This window comes from Zosterops lateralis (assembly GCF_965231275.1).
Source record: "Zosterops lateralis genome assembly, chromosome: Z".
Classification (NCBI taxonomy): Eukaryota; Metazoa; Chordata; class Aves; order Passeriformes; family Zosteropidae; genus Zosterops; species Zosterops lateralis.
Genome location: NC_139800.1, coordinates 37245393 through 37271942, shown reverse-complemented (window position 1 = coordinate 37271942; position 26550 = coordinate 37245393). Strand labels below are relative to the sequence as shown.

At 35.7% G+C, this 26550-nt stretch overlaps 1 protein-coding gene across 1 annotated transcript in view; it reads left to right on the top strand.

The window, feature by feature from the left end:
• The window catches only part of RASEF (RAS and EF-hand domain containing), a gene marked incomplete at its 5' end in the record, with an annotated part of 32153 nt that extends 6004 nt beyond the window's left edge, over positions 1-26149 (top strand). The window contains 16 exons of the mRNA XM_083884456.1: positions 4409-4555; positions 5415-5505; positions 8764-8859; positions 10569-10646; positions 11134-11249; positions 12516-12584; positions 13481-13565; positions 14904-14995; positions 17777-18011; positions 19025-19162; positions 19255-19402; positions 20310-20391; positions 21450-21564; positions 22413-22532; positions 23515-23591; positions 24624-26149. Of these exons, the coding sequence (XP_083740582.1) occupies positions 4409-4555; positions 5415-5505; positions 8764-8859; positions 10569-10646; positions 11134-11249; positions 12516-12584; positions 13481-13565; positions 14904-14995; positions 17777-18011; positions 19025-19162; positions 19255-19402; positions 20310-20391; positions 21450-21564; positions 22413-22532; positions 23515-23591; positions 24624-24732 (1798 nt within the window). The 3' untranslated portion in view covers positions 24733-26149. The remainder of the gene's footprint in view (positions 1-4408; positions 4556-5414; positions 5506-8763; positions 8860-10568; positions 10647-11133; positions 11250-12515; positions 12585-13480; positions 13566-14903; positions 14996-17776; positions 18012-19024; positions 19163-19254; positions 19403-20309; positions 20392-21449; positions 21565-22412; positions 22533-23514; positions 23592-24623) is intronic.
• Positions 26150-26550: the final 401 nt, after the last annotated feature.

Sequence of the window (26550 nt, the reverse complement as noted above, 5' to 3'; positions counted from 1 at the left end):
TCAGAGCAGTTTTATTTTCTGTATGCAGTTCTTGAAGGAACTCTCTGAAACCATGTGAATACTGTAACTTTGCTTAAGTTAACTCATGTGAAGCTGTGCAAATATTGACTGATTACTCTTACTAAGTACTAATTTAACAGATGGTTTATGCTATAAAAACTTTGAAATGAGGTAAGGTAAAGTCAAAGCAGTCCTTGGCCACAGTGCTATACTTTTGGCGGGTACTGGTGTTTGGTGTCTGCACTTTGCAGAAGCAACAGAAATAAATGTATGCATGATGAGTGTATAACCACAGTGCCAGATGATCAAAGTGACAGTTATTTTCATGCCATATATTAAAAAAATGCTCTTTCTATGTATTAGTATTTGTGAATATCTTTAACACTTAAAGGTGTGCAGCTAAATACACTGAAAAATAAAGTTAGGATTTCAAGGAAATCCAATTTTAAAGGGCAAGTCCAAGCATTTGAGATAAATTTTGATGAAACATTTTGTCCAGCAAAAGGAGAGACTAATTACAGTCTAAGTCAGCTTGGTGAAATCCATTTTTAAAGTCTTCTTTGACAATTAATTTTGAATAACTAATGAATTTGCAGAAGGAAATAGCATGTATTCAAGAGGAAGTGAGAACAAACCAATTGGGCAATATTCATTGCAGCTAATCTTCCCTGTTGCACCAGTGTCATTAATATTCACCAAAGAATGTAAAAACAGAGGAATGATTAAAAATATAAAAAATAGCAATTTGGAAGAAATAATCTTCAAATACTTACTGTTGATACAGAGTCTGCATAATTGCTGCTACCTTCATCATGAGTTCATGGATACTTGGAGTAACTAAATCACTGACAGTCTTTCTAATTCATGAAAGTGCATTACATCTTCCTGAAAGCATAAGTGATTAAGTAATCCTGATAATTTAGTTGCGTGACTTTCTCATCTGTTTTGTTATTGTTGTTTTGGGGGTTTTTTGTGATTTTTTTTTAATTGTTGATGTAGTAGTTGTGAGCGTACTTTTAATTAAGACATCCTGTATCACTGCTGTAGAAGCACTCATATAAGTATCATTGAGAATTTCAGTGACAATTTGTTATTTTTCCAGGCCCTTCCCAGAATCCTGAATGGTTGTGGTTGTATGGATATTGCTTGACTTCTTAAGCCTAGGTGCTGCTTCCTAAGACTGTGTTGCTGAAGTATTTTGAATCCAGCTGTGTGGTAGCTGGTCATTGGGCTAAGAAGGGATATGAACTACAGAAGTTGGTTTTTTTAATCTCAGAGGGAGAATAAACCCTCACAGTAGCTACTTTGAGTTTCTACTGCATCTTAAAGCAGACTTTGCTGTGTGGCAGAGGATCAGCATCACAGATGTACTGATTTCTAGCTTCAGTTCAGGCATGTGTATTTCCAGGTCACAGAATATTCTGAGTTGGAAGGGACCAACAGGGTCATCATCAAGGCCAACTCTTAAGTAAATGAGTATACAGATATTGGACTCACAACCTGGTGTTATTAGCACCATGCTCTAACTAACTGATCTCAGGTTTGCATGTACTTTGAAAAGAATCACAGAATAGTTACGGATCAAAGGAACCTTCAGAGATCCAGTCCAACCTCCCTGCCAAGGCAGGGTCAGCTTAGAGCAGGTTACGCAGGAATCTGGCCAGGTGTGTTTTGAATCTCTCCAGGGAGGAAGACTCCACAATATCTTTGGGAAGCCTCTTCCAGTGCTCTGTCAGCCTCAGCGTTAAGGGACTTTTCATCGTGTTCAGGTGAAACTTTCCGTGTTTTAGTTTAGGGCCGTTGCTCCTTGTCCTGTCCCTGGATACCACTGAAAAGAGTCTTACACCATCCTCTTGGGCACCCACCTTTAAGATATTTATATGTATTAATGAGATGGCCCTCTCTGTCTTGTCCTTCTCCAGAATAAACAGGCCAGCACCTGCAGTCTCTCCTCGTAAGAGAGCTGCTCCAGACCCCAAATCATCTTTGTGACCCTCTGCTGGACCTTCTTCAATAGCTCCTTGTCTCCCTTGTCCTGAGGAGCCCAGAACTGGACAAAGCACTCTAGGTGTGCCTCACCAGGGCCAAGTAGAGGTGCAAGTCCCTCAGTCTTCTGGCCACGCTTTTCCCAGTTCACCTCAGGATTGCCTTTGGCCCTCCACAGGGGCACTGCCAGCTCATGGACAGCCTGTGATCCACCAAGAGTCCCAGGTCCTTCTCTACAGAGCTGCTCTCTAGGAGCAACCCCTGACCTGTCCTGGCCCTTGGGGTTGTTCCTCCCCAGGTGCTGGACCAACACCTGCCCTTGTTGAACTCATTACGTTTCTCTCTGCCCAACACTCCTGCCTATCCAGGTCCCATGGAATGGCAGCAGAACCTTCAGGTGGATCAGCCACTCCCTCAGTTTAGTGCCATCAGCAAACTTGCTGAGGGTACATTCCATCCCTTCATCTGGGACATTGATAAACAAATTGAACAAAAGTTGTCCCAGTACTGATCGCTGGAGAATGCCACTGACTACAGGATTCCAGGTGGATTCTGGAAATGACTTTAACTGTTTTTCAAATGCAAATCATTAATTGAATAAATATATATTTGAGGAGTTCTTAAATGTTGCATTATTTTGCACAGTTTGTAGCATCTGATGGTCAGATCTGTTTGTGAACCTCAACATTACTCTACTTAGAATATATTTTGAAGAAGGAATTGCCTGCATATGTTGGAAGATATTTAACTTACTAAATACAGGGAAGCATAAGCCTTTGTAAAGGAAATCCTTTGCAAGACAGGAACATGTATGTACACAGAAATTTCTCAGGTGTAAGTAAATCTTTATCTCTTTGTGCTCCTTTTATGTTTCTCTATCCCAAAATGAGTGTCAACATTTCATCTGGAAACAAGTGTTACAGTGTCCTGAAGTAGCTAGATTGCTTAAAAGGGAATTTGAGCTATAGTAACAGTTATGGTACTGTTTTAATAAAGTAAGTTAGACCTTCAGTGGAGAAATCACATACAAGAAACAGAGTGCTGTGGCATTGATAAAGCTGTGGAGTTGTTTCAAATGGGAAAAAATGAAGGGAATATACTGATTGTTGATATTATGTGTATAATGAAGGCATTTTAATACTTAGCACTACCTCCACTGATAAAAAGATAGAAAAACTTCAGCTAACAAGGAGGATTGATTAATCAGAGTTCAGGCCTTCATTAGCAACAAAAAGAGGGCATATACTTGTGATGTTAGATATGGTGTTGGACTTGAACTTGCAAAACATTAATTTTGGTTGTATTTCTGCTTCTGATAATCTGTATTTTCTCATTACTGGCCTGTTTTCTCCCCCTTTCTAGACTTGATCTTCTCTGTTCCTTTTTTTTTTTTTTTCCCATTCAGTTTTTAAGTTGTTGAATACCTGTTCGTGTTCTATCATATGTCAAGTCTATGTCAAGCAGATTCAGTTTTCCTTAGGACAGCTAAATTCTGTTACAGAATATTTTCTGGTGTGTTGCCTAATGTAATCCAGGAATTGGAACCTAGCAAAGGTTTGCATGACATACCAGTAGCAGGAACTGAAATCCTTGTTTTTTTTATGTACTAGACTTTGTCATAGTGGTTTGGCTCTTAGGCTATTCTTTTTTTTTTTTTTTTTTCCTTTTTTTTTTATCTTGTAAAGGTTCCTTGCTGTGACAATTATAATATTATGCAATCTATGTAAGTGAGCCTGGATTAAATGGACATCAGGATATACTATTCCTGCTTTAAGGCAGCTTTTCACTATGAATTTCAGGAGAACTTTTAACAACTAAAATACCTACAGAAATGTTTTCTTTCTTCTTTATGAGATATATCTGTCATTTTTCACTTGAGAGTCATATACAGAATTAACTTCTTAGAACAACAAATTTATTTGGGTATAGACCAGGATAATTTGTCTGAAACTGAAGAGCTGTATTGTTTTGCCTATAGCCCACCTCCCTCTTATCTCCTTTCCCTTTTTACTTAGGTAGTTGGCATTCATACCCATTTTTAATCCTTATGCAACCCACTGAAATCTTGGGTTTCTTCATGGATTATGATTAACGATACAGCAATCAAGAAACTTGGGGTACATTGTAGGTTACTCCAGTGGCATTCTCTTCACTACACTATGAATAGAAGTAAAAAAATATTTCATTACGCAGTTAGGGTTTTTTTGCAATAGATATATTAAAGCAGAGAAGTGGAAATGGTAAATGTAATTTAAAAGAATTTAGACATACTGTACTGAGTGTTCAAAGCCTGTATTTAGCTTGCTAAATTTTAAAAATAGGCGAAGAGGGGAATATCTTAATTTGTAGTAGGTTTTTTAGACCTTTAGTAGAACATTGTTCCAAGTAAATGCATTAAAATGTGTATATCTTTCTTTTTCAGACAAGAGCAGGTCAGTGTTCTATATCAAAACATACACATAGCAGAACCAAGATTAATCCAGCCATATGAGCATGTCATTAAGAACTTCATCCAAGAGATAAAACTTCAAAGCATAGAGATGGAAACTCTGGCCATAGCAGTAAAAAGGTATAATGAATTGTGTTTCTAATTCAGTTCTGCAGTTCCTTTTTTTTTTTTTTTTTTTTTCTCTTCTTATGCTTCTTTTGATTAAACTACTGAGAGTTAATGCCAAAATATGCAATGCAAATTATTTCCATAAACTGAGTTCTGAAGTTAGTTTGTATGCATACCCTTGTGCGTAAGCACATATAGCAGTCTGCAAATGATAAGCTGTTCATACTTTTGGTAAATTTTGGACCAAATTTTTGTAGACTCTGTTGTTAGTTAAATGCCTTAAAACATTTTGAGTTGTCTTCTTTGCCTGCAGCTTTTGAGTTTTGTCATACATGTCCGCTCTACTTTCATTTTAGAAATTTTTTTTTTTTTTGCTTCATGAGCTTCAAGGAGTGTATTTACCTGTTATAACTACTTGGCGCTGTCAGTCTCACATCGTAGCTGCCAAGACCAAACAGATTGGACAGAGATCTCTTTTTTGCGGGTGATACAAGTTGCTTTTGAAGTCTCTCCATAGGATATTGAGAGGCACCTTTTATCTTTGTAACTTAATTTTAAAAATGTAGATATGATGTATTTCATGCTAATCAACAGCTTGCAGCTATTATTTAAAATCTAATTTGCCAGTTATTTTGAATTATCTTCAAATTTCCATTCAGATATTTTGAATTATCTTCAAAATAATTTGGGAGTTAGGTTCCCAGCTGCACCAGTTTCAAGGTCTGGGCAATGTTAAACTGTTTCCATATCTGTCTGTCTGTCTGTCTGTCTGTCTAATTCGTTTCAGTTGAAGTGGGCAGATGTGTTTCACACAGTGCTTCTTTCAAGCCAGAGGGCAATTCTTAAATGGATATTTTTTTCTATATTTTAGAGCTCAGGACAAAGCAGCAGTTCAACTCAGTGAGTTAGAGGAAGAGATGGAACTACGGATACAGGCTGCAGAGCATAAAGTTAAAAAGGAAGTGAGTATTTTATATTTACAGAATTTCCTAATTACTAAACTCTCAGTGGTCTTAAGTAGGATTGATGATGTGGTTTTGATCCTGATGAACTGACTCAAAGCTGCTGTAGGCAGGGCCTGGATAAAAAAGGGCTATCCATGAGATAAAAAATTAATTATCTGAATGCTTTCCTAAGGAGGAATATCTGCTTAGGTGTAATAAACAAAGGAAAAAAGTCTTTCCCTTTGGTGGAACATACTGGCCAAGAAGAGTTTCTTTCTGAAACCAATATTGGAAACAGTCTAGAGAAAATGATATTTTAGCACTAAAGAATGCAATCTAGTTCTCCTAGTAAAAGAATTTATGTAGAATTTAATGGTCAGATTGTTTGGTCCTGCTTTGTATATCTGCCTGGAGTAATGACCTCTCTTTCCTTCATTCTCCTGCAACTGCATTTTAGAGACTTAAGAGACGATAGTTGTGATAACAGTGTGTGAGGGCCTGGGCCTCTCAAACTTCATAGGAAGTTCTGTTTAGATCTGCTCAATTTTAGCTGTTGTTTCAACCCAGCTGCTGTCTATATGAAAAGGTGTAAAAATCTTCTTTTGCTCAGAGAGAGATACGTTAGAGCAACATGTGATTGCGTAATTCAGAGGAGCAAGACCAGCTCCCTGCTTCATTTTGGGTTGTTACTACATTTGTTTAAGATAAGCCAAACTTTATATGGGCATAAGTTCAGCAGTTTGTGGAAGTGTTCTAATCTGGACATAAGAAATGCATTGATTAAAACACATACTGTGGGCATAATTATTGCTTGGTAGGACACACAGTATACTGAACATCTATGTGTATTTGCTGTGGGTTCTTTCACCAGAGTATTCACAGAACCAGAAGCAACAAAGTGCTGTCTGCCAACTTGCTGATTTTAAGTAGTTCACACTAATTGATACGTGAAGGTAAATGGTATTCTGATAGATTTACTTCAAATAGCCTTTTTTCCCTGTACAAGAGAAAACAGTCCTACCGCACCCTAAAAGCCTATTGTGTTTCTAGAAACAAAATATAATGGCATAAAAATGTTAAAGATATCACCTCTGCAAAAAAAGGAGTGTGTTTTAATATGTTTAACTAGTGGTAATGCAGCTCTCAGTAGAGATAAATTTTCGCTTGCAGAGAAACTAAGTTGTTACTATTCAGAAAACAAATACATTTTCTCAGAAAAATTACTGTTCTCAAAAATGATAAATTACTGAAAAAGCCCTGTATACTCTTTTTCACTGCTTTAAAAAGATGACTGGGTTGTGTGCGTTTGCTTACTCTAAGAACATCTACAGTTACATACTAGAATTATGCAAAAGTCGATCTTCTATGTATTTTCTAAATCTAGTCTGTATTCTCAATCACTGCATCTAGCCATAGTATGAAAGATGGTCTGTTAACTTGTTTCTCACAGGGCTTTTTTCATTTTCACTCTCCAGTGTTCCTTGTAGCTCCTAGCTCCACATACCGCACCTACTAAAACGCCCTGAGAGTAAATGTTAAGTTATTTACTTTGTGGGAATGTACTAAGCCGTTAATCTTAATGTCTGTAATCAAGGCTATTGTTTGTCAGAGTGATCTCACTCATGCCACCGGGACACCTGCTTCTGTGTGAGCCTATCCTGTATTTTGTTTCTTCAAGGGGAGCAAATAGTTACCAAACAATATTTGGGAGTGTATGTAGTTGGCAACAATAGGGGAATCCACCTTAAATTGATTACTTTGTTTATTGTTTTAAGCACGGATGTCAGCATTACCTGCAGAAAATTCTAATTCGGAATACTAAACAAAGTCCATGTGGGCCTCTTCCATGTGAAAATTCAACCTGTCTCATTGGCTCCGCTTTTCATTGCTGCATTCTGATTTCTTGTGTTGTGAAACTGGAGTCCCTGGGGAGTGACTGGAGTGACTGAAACACACCAGTCTATAGCACACCACGCACTATTCTTATTGTAGTTGATGCAGCCTCTTTTGCCTCTTTCCAAAATCTCTCTATGAATTAAAATAATTTCTAATTATTCTAATTCTAATAATTCTGATTTGATTAAAATAAATCTCTCTTATTTGATTAAAATAAGTTTCAGAATGCTTACTTGGTTTGATACAGATACTGGTATTTAGACTGAGCACCGGTGCATGTTTCAAACACTGAGAAAACTAAACCCACTCCAGTTGTCACCTTTTACCCCCTCTGCTCCTTCCAGTAGTAGAGGAAACTAGGAGAAATTATAAACTAGAATTACGGTTTACTGGAAAACTGCAATAATCAAAACAATATTAATAATATAGGGTATACAGGGCAAAGAGAGAGTTCTACCCACAAAAGGGCACTCACTGCTGAAGGTCCGCGTGGGCAGTACTTGCTGCAATCTCTAAACACAGGCAAAATGATGACCATCCTGATGTGGCTCCCCAGTCCACTGAGGAAAACAAAGGCAGCACTCCTGGAGGCTCCCATGGCTCAATCTCCGCCCCCTGGGCCAGAAATAAGGGAAGACAGGGAGAACCCAAAACCTGGAAAGAAAGTTTGTCTGAATAAGGAGTTGTGCTGCCACAGTGCTAATTCCAGTGGTGGTGGCAGTACCAGTGCAGGCTCTCTGGGGCTGTGGAGGTGGCAGCTGGCCTCTCTCTCTCTGTGGTAATGGCAACAGTCATGGGACAGCAGCTCCAGCAGCTGCAACAGTAGCTCTGTCCCAGTGCTCAGCAGCTGTGCAATCCTGATTCCAGCCTGGCACACACCCTGCCCTGGTAAAAGATGGCACTGCTTTCTTTTCCATCCATGGCTTTTTTCCTGCTGAGACCATCCTGGTGATGTGGGTGGTATTGAATAGACAGCCCTGAAACCACCCCCTTGTCTCTGTTCCTGGGACAATACCACTTGAAACTAGAGATGCTTGCCTTTTATTGACACGGGCCTGTAATGTTCCAACACTTGCAAGCAAAAAAATTTAAAAGAAAAACAGAAGTGAAAAAGTAAGTGAGATTGGGAATGTTAAGTGCAGGAATCATGAATAAAAAACACTTGAGACACTTTGCTTTCATGCCACCATTTTATTTCTATGAGTGTTTTGTCAGTGGGCTGTAATTGTAGAATCAGAATCTATGGATCTGAAGGAAGGGACAGAATGGAAAGACACATTTGTCTAAGTGAAAAATATGTGCTTTTCAAATTGATGAATGAATTTTTTAATAAGCATTTGAAACTTGTCTCAGTTTCTAATGAGATTGAAAATATTGCAGGAGAAGCAAAAAGCTGAAGAAGCACTAAATGAACTGAAGCGTCAGTATGACACTGAAGTTGGGGATCTTCAGGTGACAATAAAAAAACTTAAAAAGGTAAATGAGTTGAAGTCTGGTGAGTTTTTTAAGTGTTTTAAGAGATTTTGACCTTATGAAATGCCTCCCTCAAGACAGATAATCATAATTGTAGGTTTCTAATTTAATTTGTATTAGTAAATATCAACTGCAGATAATTTTTAGGTTGTCTTGTCATTCTGTACTTTTCTCTTCATGCTGTGTAATTTGTTGAAATACTTAGGAAAGGGAGCAGCAACTATTACCTAAATTCTGTGGCTTAACAATTTTCTAGGTCCATCAGGTTTATTATATTGCATTTACCCAGTCTTATATTTGGTCCATTAAAAATAGTCCAATATATTGCTACTAGGTATTTATAATTTTTACATAAAGATGGAAGTAGCAACCCCGATATAGTAATTTACAGTACTACAGTGCCTTTTAGAACCCAACTGCAATCTGCTCTTGTAGTTTGATACCTAGTAGAAAGTAAACTAAAATCTCAGAAACGATGTTTTGGGATATTTTGTAATTTGGGTCTGATTTTGACCTTGGTTTTTGCTGTAGCTTTTGCCAGAATAATAGCAAGCAAAGTGGATATATTTTTTGGGATTTGCACTTAATTGCACTTAAAAGAACATTTGTAAAAATGGAAATTTCTCACAAGAAGCATGAGATTTTTTTTGTCCAGATACTACATAGCTGAGTGTCCTGGGGTGATGTTGTGATGTTTATATCCCCAGTTGTCTGTTGTGTTTGTCTTGGATATTGCCCTGTGTGCCTTTGGTGTTAGGTCTGAGTGCTGGGGGAAAGGAGAGGCCAGTTGTTTGTTTTCAAAAACCCTCCTCTGCTGGCTGGCCTTGAGAGTCGGATCCAGCAACACATGATGAAGGATGAAGAGTTCTTTGTTTTTTATTTTCCCCGTGCTTTTTTTTTTTAAATTTTTTTTTTTTATTATTTTTTTTGAGTAGTTAGTTAGTGTGTAGCTAGCAGAGGAGGAGAAGCTTCGCTTTTTCCTTCTCCTCCTGTTTTTTTTTTTCCTTTTTTTTCTTCCCTGTTTTTTTCTTTTTTTTTGCCTTCCCTTGGAACTGTTAAAATTCTCTGGACTGAAGACCTGGGGGAGCGCCATGGGGGCTTACATCTAGAACCCACCAAGATCTGTGCAGTAATGTTTCCCAGCACCAGAAGGACTAAGACAGAGCAACCACCTACAGAAGACACTTCTTTCCTAAATCTGTCATCTCTCCAGAGCATGAAGTTCTTGTCATTGAGTATTGTTCAAAATATTGTGCCCAGGAGTGCTTTGCCTGTTTAATAAACAGGGTTCTTTCCACTTCTCTCTGAGGAGGGCTTTTTTTTCCCCCCCAAACCGGTTAGAAGGAAGGGAAGGAGTGCCCCTTAAGAAATTCCTTCCCAGATTTGCCCTAAGCCACTACACTGAGGTAGTTATAGTTTTTTATATTTTTTTAAGTTAAAGTTTTTGTCTATTTCTATCTTAATATTTTGTCTTCTATGTCACTAGTTATGAGTATTTTATACCCAAAGAGAGCAAAATGCATATCAATTTTCTATTAAGCCAGTAATTTTTGAAATAATACTGTCTGCTACATTCGGAAAAACTCTTAAGTTTTAAAAACTTTACTAACTGTAAAACCTTTTAAGGATTATTTATTGTGATTTCCATAAAGTTGGTTTTTTTAAATCAGAACAATCAAATACATTATTTGTGCATTTTTTAATATTTCAAGTTGGAGGAGCAATCCAAATATGTCAGCCACAGGGAAGATGTAGTTGAATTGAAAAAAAGAATGCATGATATGTTTCTGGTAAGTAAGAGATTATTATCTTTAACATATTAATTTAGCCTCAGTTTTAGTGTCTGCAATACAGATTGTTATGCTTGTGGGGACTTGGATTTTGATTTTTGTTTGGTTGGGGTTTTTTTTTTTACATTTAGTACTGGTAAGCTAGAAAGTAAACTTTTAAATTCTTGGGTATGTGGATCTTTTAAGTTGAAAAAGAACCTGTTTAAATGTACACTCATTCTATGTAGAACATTTAGAAATGCCTTGAGATGATGTGGTCTCATTTTTTTGTAACTGAATGGAAAAACGAAAGTTAAAAGATTCTTGCCTGTTAATTTACTGACTTCTCTGTTGATTTAGCATTCTTTCATGTTCTTTCCCTCTCTAAGCCAAATTGTATAGTGTTTCATTTTTATTTAACTTTGATGATTTTTATTCTATTATTATAATATATCAACGCAGTGGAGATGATTATGACAGCTAACATTTAATATCTTCCTTTTTGAAGGAAAATCAGAGACTTAAGAAAGATCTCCTAGAAGCACAGACAAATATAGCTTTTCTTCAGAGTGAATTAGATACCTTGAAAAGCGAGTATGTAGATCAGTCTTTGAACACTGAGAGGTAAGTTATTTCAATATGATAATATTTTCAGCAGGGAAAAACAGAATCTATTTTCTGATGTAATTATTATGTACGCAGTTGGCAACTGTTATTTTCTAAGTTTGCATTAAAGGATAGGTACATGTTTGACACTGTGTCATCAACGCTGTTCACTTTTCTTGTTAAGTTTCTGAAAGAGCAAGTTCTGACTCTGATGCAGACTCTCACAGTCTTGCAAGAATATCCATTGGTTTTAGTGGGACTTTATTAGGAATAAAACACCAGTGCAGGATCAGGCATTTTTTTCCTTCATGGATTGCACTCACACGAGTATCTGTATAAGTATTAGGGAGAATAGTTTTGGAAGCCTTCCACATCTACCTTATCCATTTGTTTTTCTAAAGTGAGTGAAAGCTACTTCTAGTACTCTTTTAAAGGAGCATGTCGTGGTTTGAAAAGCAAAACGAGTGAGAGGCTCCAAGTCAGAGATACAATTTAATAAGAAGAAAGGTAAAAAGGTAAAAATAAAATAAAATAAGCGCAATAACACAAAGGACCACTGACAGAGTCAGAATACAACCTGAGCAGGATGGTGGAAGCAGTCCAGGTGAGGTGCTCTTCCTGGAGCAGTGATCCTGTAGAAAAGTCTGGTAGCTCTGGTCCTCAGGGAATCCAGTAGGTAAGGGCTGCTTGTACTGTCCCAAATCCCAGCTTATATCCAGGTGAGAATGCTTGGCTCCTCCCCCTGGGCAGAGCATCTCACAATAGGATGATGAGTTGTGAAGTGGGTCCTTGATGGCCCATTAAACAGAGATAACTCCTGGAGGGAGTTACCTGTGAGTCATGGCCAAGGCGTTGATGGGCCATTAGTAGAAGAGCCCAAAGGAAGGGGTCCTGGGAAAACACTGCCCCACCTGGTTCCAACAGCTCATGGAGATGGTGATAGAATAAATACTTTTGTACATCCTACACTGCAACCCAGGACAGAGCATTAAAGGCAGTTTCATTGTGAGGTTATCTTCAGATATATAAATTAAGTTTCAAAGGAAAAGGGGGCACTCCTTATGGTTATTTTGTACATCTTTCATTTTTCATTCTCAGTCTTTGTTGAGTTATAATGGCAGAGATTAATGAGTCTACAAGTGATCCTACTGTATCTTAAACTGCTCTCAGCATATTTCAGCATAAATGTAAAGTCTGCCAAAGGCAATATGGTTAAAATATAAGAATATCCTGTTAAATATAAGTTCATTTAAGTTTGGTGTTTGTTTTTAATTTTTTTTCCAGGGATCTAGAAATTATCCGAGAGTATACTGAAGACCGAGATAATCTGGAAAGACAAATTGAAATACTTCAGTAAGTTTTTAGTAATTTAGTTTTTTATTATCAAATTTTGTCCCAATATATTTGGGATAAATGTTTTTGTATGCAAAAGATTGAGTTGAAGTTTGGGAAAAAGTGCCAAGTGGAAATATTGAAATGGCCTAAATTATCATAAAAAGTGTTCTCAACTGTCATAAATGTTACTGTGATATTAACTCTACTGTGGTACAGACACACTAACACTTCAGTTGGTTTCTTTCCATTTCTTCTCTTAGCCTCAATAACTTTTATTTCTTTCTAATAAACTGAATGCAATTTGAGTCTATACATGCTATCATAAAAATTATTGCCTGGCTCCTTTTTCTACTGGCTTTGCTTCTCCAGTAACTCACTGTCTTATTGTTGTCTGGAAAGTACTAAGAGTGTGCAGTATTATACAATAGGTGCACAAGAAGGGTCACAATTAATAGATTTTTTATATCTTTATTTAATTCCCTTATCCTAAAAAAGTTCTTTCTTTCAAGCAGATGAATTGTATTTGTCTTCAGAATCCCATCAGCAATATTTAAAGGGTAGTAGTTTTGTACAGAAATGGCTGGACTAGTTGTTTTGTTGTGTGGATTTTTTGGTTTTTTGTGACCATTCCTACAGTATATTTTTTTCAACTCAGCTGACCAGGGACCATGCTGTACAAGTCAAAATGGGCTTCATGGGCTGCCACTGAAGCCTAAAATTCACAGTGATTTTTTTTCAGATAATTTGTTTGAGTATATGTCAATGTGTTTCTAAGTTTCATGTTACTCTTTAGTGTTTAGCTAAAGAAAAAAGGGGGTCTTCTAAAAGTATTTTTAAAATTTTTCTTTTTGAGAAGTTATGTAGTTTTTCATGTTTTCTCCAGGTCTGCAAGTTAAACTCTGTTTTCTTGTTAGGTCAGCTAATAGAAAATTACATGACAGCAACGATGGTTTAAGAAGTGCACTTGAAAACACTTTCAGCAAGTACAACAGATCATTGGTATGTGTTTATGATTTTGTTAAATTGTCATGGAAGATGTAGGAATCAACAGAGCAAATTTAAATTGGTACCTCAATGGGTACTCAGAAAATAGAGTTTTGTTCAGTGGACTCACTGCGGGAATGCTCCTGTGTAGTTCTGTTACGTTTTACTTACATTTTGTTAAATAATTGAAGTTTTGTTAAAACATAGCTTTATTCTGAGGTGCTTTGGAAAGTAACTATTTTTTTAATATGCTGTGGTATTTAATGAGGTGAATAAATCAACAGTTTCTCTTGCCCTAAAGGGAATGCATTTGTGTTGTGTATGGGAGAGTCCTGCCATTGACAACACTTCATGAGAAAACTGCCCTTTTTTAGTAGCAAGGTCTTAACCTAACTTGAGCTTTTGTCCAGGCAAGTCACAGGGAAAATAAATAGCTTGGACTACTGGATAGAGACCTTAGTCAGACCCTTTTTGGGCTCTCAGAACTGCATTGGAGTCTCTTTTAACAAATGTCACCTGACATCCTGCAAAACTAGAGAAAGAAATGCCTGAAAGTAAGAAAAAACTTAGTCTACAATGTCATTTTGCAGTCCTGTGAAACCTGTTAAAACTCTTAAAACTAATGGTTGGGCATCATAAGGAAAGCAGATAGCTTTTTAGAAGGGTGGAACCAGAATAATGGACCCACAAAGACAATACTGGACAGGAAGAAGGAAAATAGGTGTTAGGTGACTGCCTGTTTCCAGTACAGAGATTTGCTACAGATGCAACAGTGGATACCATTTCCTACTGTTATACCTGGAAATATCAATGAGCATATTACAGAGAAGACAGAAGAAGCTGTTTCCAGTGAATAAATGAGTGGAGGCACAGCAAAATGTAGAAAATAGTTTGTTGCAGTCAAGACCTTTCCTTCAATATCTCTCTCAAGAACTAGGAGGTATCTCTCCTGAAACTAGCCCAGCTAGTGACAATTCCCCTTTTTATTTAGTAGTCAGCATGTCATGGTCTAAATACCACTTTTCAAAGCTTAGCATTTCAGAGTCTTCAGGTGTGGATGAAATCACCCTCTTGGAAATTCTATTGTCTTTTGTGGTTGAATGTGTTTAGCAGGTTCAGTATAAAGGCAGTGGTGAAGCCTAAATGCTATAGGTAATAGGCCTTCTGAGACTCAGTAATAACTCATAAACTATGAAGTTCAACTAAATGTAAGTAGCTATATATATATATAATATAAAGAAGCATATATTAAATACATCCAGTTTGTGATTTTGATGATGCACACTTTTTTCTCAACAAATCTAGATATTTCCTCTGTGTTAATCAAATGCATTTATTATGTATCTGTTGCAGCGGTTAGCAAATACCTCACCAGGAAGTACAATTTCTAGAAGCAGTCCTAAGTTTAATGGTGAACATTCTCCTTTGAACCCACGGTATGACAGGTAAGCCAGTCTTGCTTTTGTTAATTTGAAAATGACTTGTTTTAGAAGTCATAGATTTAAAAGATTACTATTAAGAGACAATAGTTCTGTCTAATTTAGAAGTAATGTGTGACCATAGCACATGATCCAAAATATACTGAAGTCAATAGAAATCTTCTCAATTACTTCAGAAGGCTCAGGATTCCTCTTCAATGGAAGCCATAAACTTAGGGAGAGTTCAGAGAGCCTCGTGTCTGGTCTTTGCTTCTTTTGACTCTAGTTTGATTCTCAATCTCTTTGTCTCCAAGAAGCTGTAAAACCTCTCTAAAGGCCTTTGTTACCCTTACACAGTATTTGAGAAATAAAACATTTTTGGTGTTGGTGTTCAGCTTGTGTGCCTTTTTTCACATGTAATAGTTACTTAAAATGTGAGCCTGATTCTTGAAAAGAACAAACCACCTCATCTCACACTGGCATGTGAGAGTAGTGAGTGCACTTGGATATTAGTGGGATAAGAGTACAAGCCAATACATTATCTAAATGCAATTAGATGGTCAGAGATATTTATTTTTGTATTTGCTGGATACACATCATGGATCAGAACTTCCTCTCATCATTTCAGAGGCTCACTGAAGACAGTGGAGTGCTGTAGTGCTGTCAGTCATGCTGTGCTGTCACACTTGGTTTCTTAAACAGTTAGATCCATCAGCAAAAATGTGTTCCATTACTCAGTTGATAGGTTATTTTGTCTTCTTTTTCTTTTAGTGGTATTGCAAACCATAGAGAGATCTCTAATAGAGGTCTTATTAGTCTGTGTTTTACATTTCGCTAGAAAGAAAAGTATCTTGGATAGGAATTAAACTGACTTCTACTTCACACTTATAATACCCTCATTCATTCAGTAGTGTCATTCTTACTCTGATGTCTTGGTGAGATGTGTTTACTGGTTGTAAAGTTTTGGTTGTCACAAGCTGTTTCCTTTTTTGCAATGCACATAAGCTCAATTTTGTAATGTTGGACCCTCTGCAAATTTTTAGAGGCATCCACTCTAAGTTGCATATTACATTCAGTAATTTTCTGAGGGAGTAACTAAAATCTCTCTGGAGGCTTAGTTATGTTGTTCTCTATGAATATTTATTAGTACCTGCCACATGGTACAATCGTTGCATTTCCACGAAAGTGAGAAATACAAGCTACTTTAGAAGAAAGTTTATGTGGTAAGAATAAAGCCTAATCTTAACGTGTGACTTGATAGTGTCAAAAGACAGAGATGTGAGTATCCCAAAAGCTGTTTGTTTTCAGTACTTTGTCTCCTGACATCAGATCAGCATAAAGAGGTATTGGTTTGCATACTAACATATTTTAAGCAATTTGTTCTAAAAGGTATGATTTTTATTTTTTTATCTGTAAGATTCATCTTGGTCTAACTTGCTTTAACCATATATGAAATTCCCAGCTTTGAATTCATGGTTCAGGGAAGTTGAAAATTACCTACTGAAGAGCTTTATTTCAGGTAATGCCTGACAACCTCAGCTTTGTTATAGCATGCGCTCTTGCTCAGTATTTCAGTGATTTGAAATAGGCCAGTAGGTGCATGAATACAAAGACCCTGTACTCTTTGATATCCTACAGCAAAGATCACATGCATTCATGTGATTATTCATTAGCCTGAAGGAGTGTAAATTAGATGTTTCTGAATGTTGCTTCATGAGACAGTGATGCCACTGTCACTCCCATTTGGCCAGTTGCAGAGAGGAATTTGACTCAGTAAAGCTTCAGGATTTGGTGAATTTCCCCAGTGTACTCTCTTGTGTTGTACCATCACAGGGGAGCCCCTCTGGAAGCAAGCTACTATTACAAGGATTGATGCTGACCTTGTCTGCTTTAGCAGTTCAGTGCATCACATACATTCCCAACAGGGCTAAGCTAGACCCTCTTGTCTCTGCTATGACTAATAGGCCTTTACTGTCTCACTTTAGTTGATGCCTGTCCCTGTTTGCTGAAGGAGCATGATTATGATTGTAGCCATTGTAACCTTTTTTGTAAGATTTTTTTTAATATTCACCTTATTAACCTTCCTTTTCTGTGGTTTTATTTACATAAATAATTTTTTTTCTGTAATCCATACTGGCATTGCCGTATTCAATAAAATATTTTTATATATTGAAGTATCCAGAATGGAAAAAACAAAAGACTTTTGAAGAAAGTTAAAGGAAAAGAGAGGAATTTTGTGTAAAAGTTTAGTTTGCATAGCCTTCCAAACAGTAAGAAAAATTTTCAGTGACTTCTTCCACCATTACTATCTCCTGAACTTGGCTACTCCCTCTTCTACATTTATAGCTGTTTCTTATAGGCATGTGTGCCTCTGTGAGCAAATGCATTCATTTAAATGAGATGCAGTATGTCAGGGTCATCTTCTGTCTTAGAATAGGCCAAAATTAGCTAAAACATTGTATGTATTTTTCTTTTATTGATGTCTTCATAGTACATCACTTTCTGGTTTTTTTTTAGATAGGCTTTTTACAATTAGCAAATAGTCATAATTACTGAGACTTAGAAAGTCCTCATCAGTAACACAAATTAAATAATTTAGTCTGAGCTTCCCAAGATACATGATTGAGAAAGAGAAATTCTTTATAAAGGCAAGATTCAGATTGACATATATCTTAAACTTAACATTAGTATTTCTAAGAATCGATTGTTCCAGAAGGGCTCAGGTTTTTTGGGGAAGAGCAATTATTTATTATTGGAATTTATTATATGGAATAATTTATTTTTCCCCTTCCAATATTTTCTTATTAGGTCATCTCATTCATCTTGTGTCGATGAAGATTATGATTCTTTAGCCCTTTGTGATCCAATGCAAAGGATAAACTATGAAGTTGACAGCTTACCTGAGAGCTGTTTTGACAGTGGTTTGTCTACCCTGAGAGATTCAAATGAGTATGATTCAGAAGTGGAATATAGACATCAAAGGATTTTTCAAAGGTCACAGTGTATGCAAGAAGGCTTTGGTGGTGATGCTTCTGATACAGATGTAAGTGCCAGATTTACTCCTTCTCTGAGAAAGGTCTTTGATTAGAGACAAAATTAGCTTCCTGTTTTTAGAATAAAATGGATCTTTGTCCACAGGCCAGTTAAAAGTAAATATGTGGGTCATGCACATTTAAATTTATTGGTGAAAACTTTTTTGAGAATGTATAAATAGTTCTCTTTTTGTTTTACATTTTTGATGTATTTTTGAGCTAAGAACTTAATTTTTGAAGTTTATGTGATTTTTGAAAGTTGTTAAACTGTATGCAGAAAGGAGCTATTTTTCTAATTATAAAAAAGCAGATCGAGGTAAAATAGTTTTCCATTCACTTCTTCTTACTGTGCTGTGGCAGTGGAGAAAAAGCATGTATGAGATAAAATACTCGTAGTGCATGCATTGACTTACAGGCACGAAGTCTAGGAGAATTAAAATGTCTAAGAAGATGTTACTGTGTCCATTTTATTGTTAGTAACAGTGGACAAGTTACTGAGGACTACATAGCAAAAATAGTATCAAGCACAGTAGAATATGGGAAGTTTTTTAAGGTAAATCATTTGCTGTACATTTAGTAAACATTAATCTCTGTGGAGACTTTGCTATGAATAATGTTGATTACAACTGTGCTCTACTTAATTTGGCTTGAGTAGTAATAACATAGAGAGTAATGTATTTGGGGAAGATGTTTTCAAATTAAGCTTTGAAATAAATTATTATCACGATTGTTTATTGTGACTATGTTTTAAGCTGAATTTTTCATATAGAAATTAATTTGCTGTATTTGGATACTGAACAAATGGATGCTTAACAATAAAAATGTATCAGACAAAATGTAATTATAGTAAACAGCAAAAATAAATGAGAACAGAATAATCACAATATTTTGATTAGAATTGCACAGCTGTATCTGGTTATTTATCTCTGTTTAATCCAAACTGTTAAAATGTTTTAATCAGTCTTAGCTGTGCCTTTCCGAAAAAGCATACTTTTCTGACCAGAGAACTAACTCATACTTTCAGGTTCCAGAGATTAGGGATGAAGAAGTATACAGTCCTGCTAGCAGCACTGCAGTTTTAGACTGGAAGCCATCACGACCAGTAAGTCGAAGCAGCTCAGTTGCTTCAACGAGGAAACACATATCTGCTCTCACCCCTCAGGTAACCAGTTTTTCAGGGGGAAAATGGAAAAGGATGGTACAGAGGTGGTTTTTTTTAATTAGTTGTAATAGAGGCATTCTTTTTATTTTCAGTCAGATGCAACTGAATTCACTCCAAAATACCCCAGTTCAGAGAAGGCTTACAAGATTGTTCTTGCTGGAGATGCAGCAGTGGGAAAATCCAGTTTTCTTATGAGACTTTGCAAGAATGAATTTCGAGGCAATACCAGTGCGACTCTGGGTATAGTTGATGTTCTTCTTAAAATATTGAAATTAATTTCATTGTTATTTTGGAGTGAAGTGGATGATAAGCTTGCCTTTGTGATTACTTGCTAGGGTTTCCTGGATATACACACTCAGGCTGTGAGATCTAATTGAGTACTACAGCTTAGTAATAACAGCTGTTTGTAGTGCACAATGGGATACTGGTCTAATTTAGTTTTCCTTTATGAAGCCTCTTTCTGAAAAGCACAAAGCACCAGAGAAGAAATGTCAGTGTAAGGAACTTCCAGTGTGGGTATGAACTTTTCTGCATTTTTTCATTGCTTTCTTCTTTTCTCAGCACTTCCCTCTTTCCTTCTTATTTTGTACTATCCTTTGATGTCTTTCCTACTATTTTTTGTTGTGATTTCTTTGAAGTGCTATTGAAGCTTTGGTTTAAATACCGCTAGAAAGATTTCTGTCTGACTTCTTGTGTATATTAGTATAGTTGTCAGCTAACAAACTTCACAATTCCAAAGATTCATACTTAAATGTTTGTTTTATTGCCTCTTGTTAGGATTTTTGTTCTAATTTATCTTTTTCTTCCTTGGTATTTGAAATCAAGTTTTTTGTAAAGCATTTTTACTTATTTGATAAAACTGTTTAGCCAAATAAAGCACTGAGACATCTTATTTGTTGTTCCAAATGCAATTTGAATCAATTCTTCTGGGAAAAGACAAATACATTCAGGGGATTATTGCAGTTCAGAAGTATGTGCATGACTGACTGAAATTCATAACCTATCGTAACTCAGAACTCATAATCTCATAAGCTAAAGAGATGAATTTTTGGAAAAGCTGTTGTATATAGCCCCTATCTTTTAAGTTTCTGTTGTTTCTTCAAGATTATTGATGGAGTTTTTAGACTATACACATTATTCTTTTCAGGTGTGGATTTTCAAATGAAAAGACTAATTGTTGATGGAGAACCTACAGTACTACAGCTGTGGGACACAGCTGGGCAGGAGAGGTTAGTGATCCTCTGCACTTATCTAATTTGAATTATTTTGTTTGTAAAAGTAATTTGCCTTTTTTCATCTAGCTGAAAAAAAGTGTTAATTTTATGGTCCACATGTAAATATCCATAAACAGATGCAATTTTTCTCTGCTGAGACCTCAGGAGAGATGGAATGTTTTTGTATTAGCTTGAGGTAATCTTTTCTCACCATAGAGGGAAATAGTTGAGGTTAACCACAGGATTAATTAATTAAATTTGTGTATCCCTCCTTGGCAATTCTAAGCAATGTAGTTGATGCACATGGTTTCTTCTGTTTTTAGTCTTTAGCTTTTTTTGTTCTTATACACCTATATTTTTAAGCAGGCTTTTTCTTAGAGATTCCTTTCCCTTCCTCCCCATTTCCTATTCTTTCCATTAAAATCCTGGTCCCGATTTGCTTTGTGTTAGTATATAAAAACTTCTTTTCTAAGACTTAGGAATTGATTGTGAAGCCCCGAATAATTTTACTAGACTTCTATATTTTTCAAAGGAAATAAAGTGACCCAAACTATTTAAGAAGTTATGTGTAGTGGATTGTAGAATCATAGAATGATTAAGGTTGGAAAAGAGCTCAAAGCTCATGGGGTCCAACTGGTACTGCTGTATTCACCACTAAAACACGTCCCCGAGTGCCACATCCACACATACCTGTTGAACACTTCCAGGAATGAGGATTCTGCCACTTCTCTGGACACCTTCTTCCAATGCCTGACCACGCTCTCAGAGAAGAAATTGTTCCTATTGTCTAATCTAAACTTTCCCAGGCAAAATTTGAGGCTATATTATCTGTAATAGATACACTGTAGATTGTTTTGATATACAAAATATTGATTGTTGTTTAGGACAGAATCCCATTTATCCTTAAGCAGCATTTGTAGACCTACATCAGCAGTTTTCAAGAATTAATTGTATTCTATGGAAAGAGTTGTTCTCAGTAGTGAAATTAAATAATGCTGTGTTCTTAATGACATTAAACTGAACTACTATTTAATAATGGGGCCTTATACAAATATTTTCTTTTTTTCTGAAAGATTTCGAAGTATTGCTAAATCTTACTTCAGAAGAGCAGATGGTGTCTTACTACTCTATGATGTAACATGTGAAAAAAGCTTTATTAATGTGAGAGAATGGGTGGATATGATTGAGGTAAGACTCTTACATATGTACTTAGAGGCTATATTTCATGGCATTGTTAGCCTTATTATTTTTAAAATTATATTAGATGTAAACTGTAATTATTGAGACTGGAGGCTGTCATAGAAATAAAAGTGATGTGGAAGTCCTAAATATATCCTGACATACTCAGTTAGAATTCAGTCTGATACATGTTTTTGTGTTAAAGGATGTTGATGACACTCTTCCTGTTCACTTCCTTTTGCAATGAATGTGGCAGCATATTTCAGATATCTTCTTGTGGATGGCTTGAATATTCCTTGGAGTCTTTGCATTTTAAACCAATATATTAGTTTCTGCAAATTAGCTATAGCTCAAGTGAAATTTTCAGTATTTCTTTCTACTTGTACTTCTTTTTTATTTGTATACGAATTTGCATTTAGTGCAAGGAGTTTTTCTCCTGTGCTGGGGATACTTAATAGGAGGGAAAGTGGCAAGCAAAATACTTTGTTCAACTTCTGTGAAAGCATTTTCTTTTAGTCATGGTATAGGAGTTGGCTACTTTTTCCCATAGTAATTTTGTCATTACAGCATTTGGTTGCAGTAATCCATTCCATTACATGAACTTAACCCATAAAACTCCTTTTTGGGAAGCAAGGCTTATGAGAATAGAAGCAAATCTTTGCAAGCTGATACTTAAGCTGACTGCTTATATTTTGAGTAGTTTATAAAAATTCTCAGCATAGCTTTCATAATTTATCATTTTTTTTCGACTAGTGTACAAGACTTTGTGGAAAGGAAATTGGTATGACATGATGATGTTAGTCACTTCTTTGTATTCTGAGTGTTCAAGGAATAAGGAAATAAAATTTTCTTTACAGGATGCAACTCACGAGAATATTCCAATTATGATGGTGGGAAACAAGGCAGATCTCCGTCAAGATGTTACAGAACAAGGGCAGAAGTGTGTGCCTATAAACTATGGCGAAAAGCTGGCTATGGTAAAGTCCGAATGTACCTCATTAGTATAAAATGGTCTTAGGAATTTTAATCTGAAAACCATGTGAGAAATAGTAAACAGAAGTAATTTTCTGTTCATTTGCCCAAGTCAAGTAATGAGGATCCGTGGATACTTTGCATTAAACTATTGTGTTTTGATGGTGTTTGCTGGGTTGAATCGCATCTCAGTGTCTGCTGAGCTGAACTTCATTATTGGCTGTGAAAGACTTCTCAGTCTTTTTTTGTAAAGAAGTGCATGGACAGAAGACTGAGTTTTTCGGCTGCCAAGTAGAAGTTGCCAGTTCAAATATGAGGCAGACTATTGACCAGTTTGTATCTGTCCAGATTTTGTGTGGAGTATTTTCATCTTCAAGAAACTCTCTTGTATTCCTGCCACATGTGCAGAAAGAAAAAAAGAATTCTCTGGTATAAATAAAGTGTGGACAAGGGGTTTTTGCATTTATTTATATGGGGTAAAAGCACAAATCCTGTGTTTTGTAGAATAATAGGAAGAGTCTTAAGGGTCTTGAATGGCTGACTCTTGCACAACTGATTTATTATTCTGGGGCGGTTGCCATGTCTGTTACTTTTGGAATGATGTTTTTTGGTTAACCTACAATACCCAAATGCTGTAGTTAGCTAGCAAGTTAGATTAAGTAACCTGTCCTGGCAACTTTCTTGCTATTTTGCAGTCTTGCGCACAAGATTGAATTTGGGCATTAAGCTTATAATATGACTTTTATTCAGTTTATTAATTCAGAATATATTGATTTTAAACCAGAAATAATTAAAAAGCAACTACTGTTCTGTTTCACAGTACTAATGAGAATGTGTTGGACAATGAAGAGCACTAGAAGAAATCCTGTTTATATAAATGTACTGTCATTCTTTGTGTTATTCAGGAAACAATTTGTAATTAAATGTACCCATTCTCATAGGAACCATCTCAGATGAGTTAGCTTAAAATTTTATTTTTCCTCACAGACTTATAATGCACTATTCTGTGAAACAAGTGCTAAAGATGGATCTAATATTGTAGAAGCAGTTCTTCATCTTGCTCGGTAAGTAGCCATGTTTCTATTTCCATCTATGAAAAGGACATTGTGTGTGATACATAGAAAAATACACATATAGTTTAAAAATTGTTCCAATGTTAGAAAAATTTGAAGAGAATACTCTGTAAGATGATTATAGGTAAATGCAAGATGGGATATATACTCCCATATTTAATGGAGTAACACTTTCGCTTGAAAATGTTACAAAGCTCTCTCAGTAATTAATATTTAAACCAGGACTCAGTTTCAGAGCCCAAATTTTAAGACTGGTTTGCTGAATTAATTGCAATTTTAATTGTACATGTATTCATAATTTATTTTGAAATGTAATCATTCAATGTGTAATTATTTTTTAATTCTTTGACACATATTAATATGTATTCAGTTTCATTATTGACCATTCTAATTATACATATTTTCTTTGATGTTCTCTAAACTATTTACAAGATAGAAATTCTATTTATGTTAATTTAGTACCCTGGTATTTCTGTGATAGTATGTGAGCCAAATATTACAATCCTACTACCTTTTCAAACCGTTTTAGTTGAAGTATAATTTTGAAAGGCTAGTGTTCTGTAATCCATAATCAGGCATATGTACACAGCTTTTAACTCTGCATTTCTAAAAAAACATCCAACAGCATGCACTTTTTCTATGAAAGTAAATTTATACTTGAAACTGAAGTTATTTTGTTTTATACTTAGAGCTATGAATATACTCTTTTTCTATGGTGAAATACAGAAGCAAATAAAAACTTCTCAAAAGAAAGTGGAATATAATTCATAACATGGGAGAGTTATTAGATATTGAAAAATTATATTTTTATCACTATGAATTGCATAGAAACATCAATATGATTCCCAAATATGAAACCTGTGTGGCACATTGATTCTGTGCTAATTTATATTGTATTAGCCATACAATAGATGGTGATGAACTCTGCAATATATAGTGGGAAAAAATAGAAGAGTGAACATGAATAGAAATATGTTAATTCAACACCTTTTTGTTTGTTTGTTTGTTTTGTTATTTTTACAGTGAGGTTCGAAAACGAAGTGATAATCAAGATGATACAAGATCAGTAACCAGCCTAGCTGGGACACCTGTCAAAAAGTTGGCACTCACGAAAAACTGTTGCAATGTTTGAGTGACAGATAATTTTCACTGATTAAAAAACTCATATATTTAAAAAACAAAAAAAAAAACAGGCCAACAACCCAACTGAAATATTTCAGTAGTGTTTTCTTTTTATTATGGATTTATACATTTGTATACTTAGAAGTTACACATAATGTTCAAAATCCAGACTCTATTTTCTGCTCATTCAAATTCAAGAAATTGCTTCACACCATAGACTCTGATTTCACTTTTCTTAGGTAATATAATTCAGTGCAATGATCTCAGAATCAATGCTACAGTAGTCACCGCATCTAATATTGTAATATATATTACCGTCTCTACCTGCATGTTTCTTTATAGCATCAGTATTTCTTGCATACAGAACTTAGTAATATCCAATATCACTCACAGGTAAAGAAAAAATTACTGCTTCAGTTAATTTGGACTCTTTTTGATCATGTTTGCTTATCTACTTTTTGACAGCCTCAAGTGTATATTGATTAAACATTTCTTAAGAAAACTCCAAACCATTAAGGGTTGCTTAGTTCCCTCTAAGTTTAGGGAAATCAGAATAGTCTTTATTAGAAGACAGTGGCAGGTACATAGTGTTCTATTGTAGTTCCTCAAAACTTGGCTATTTAGAATGTATTTCATTTTGAGTGTTGGGGTTTGACTAAGAACTGAGAAGTAGACTTTACATCTGATCCTACACATCACAGGTGAAAGAAACATTTGTCTGGACTATTACAGTTCAAAATTCCAGAGAGAATGTAACACCTGTGATATGTAGGATTGCTGAAATGAGTTATGATCTAATATCTCTCTGCCTGTTTAGACTACATTGTCATTGTTACTACAGAGCGATACAACTTGTAATTTTTCCCTTGTTTTTTTCAAATACCTTCTATTCAGTCAGTAATTGAAGGATTGTAATAGTACATAGGAGTCTGATTTAATAGATATTTTAAATGCATTTTTTATAACTTTTAAATCAGCAGGTGAAAGGATTGTTGCACATGCACAAGCATTTATATAAATTTTTCATTAAAGAAGAACCCTGGAATAAACAGCAGTCACCTTAATGAGAGTTCCTTCACCTGATTTTAGAAAGTTCTGAGATACTTACCAGGGCATGGCTGCTTCAGATGTCAGCATCTCTAAAGACTGAGTTATTATTGCATAAAATAGATCCCAAGAGTTCCATACTGTGGTAAAAAACTATGGGCATTTGTATAGTTAGCAGTCAAAATCCAGTTATTCTTAACTTTCACTGATTTTGATCAAAATAGAATAGGACCTTTTCAGAGCCAGCAAACTGTTGTCTCCTCTGTTTCCATTAAAAAAGAATCTCCAGGCTGAAGCCTAGTTCAGTAAATGGAACTTGGATAAAGTTTTATCACCTGATGGAAAACATGTATGACTAGCGGATGTTTGCTGCACTTTATCAGCACTATATGTGAACACTATATGGGCTGTACTGTGTAATCTCTTGTAAAAAATATGGGGGTTTGAGGAACAGGATGGTTCATAATTTACAAAAAATGAAAAAGGTGTCAACTAGGAAAAGTATTGTTTTTAGGCATCCTTTCAAACCTATAATCAGTGCAGCTAATCCTGGGATAATTATCAGAAAACTTTTTAACAACAGAGAGCAATCTAATGCCAGAATGAATAAGACATTTTATTTCACTATAAAATAGTTCAGCCTTAGAAGACAAAACATGTTTGGTGAGGGTTTTTTGAAGTACTGAAAGAATCTTCACATGCTACCTAACTCTATGCAGGCTATTTCAGCATTCCACACAGCAGCGCAGGAGGCCTCAGTGTAGTCCTGAGACTTACCTGA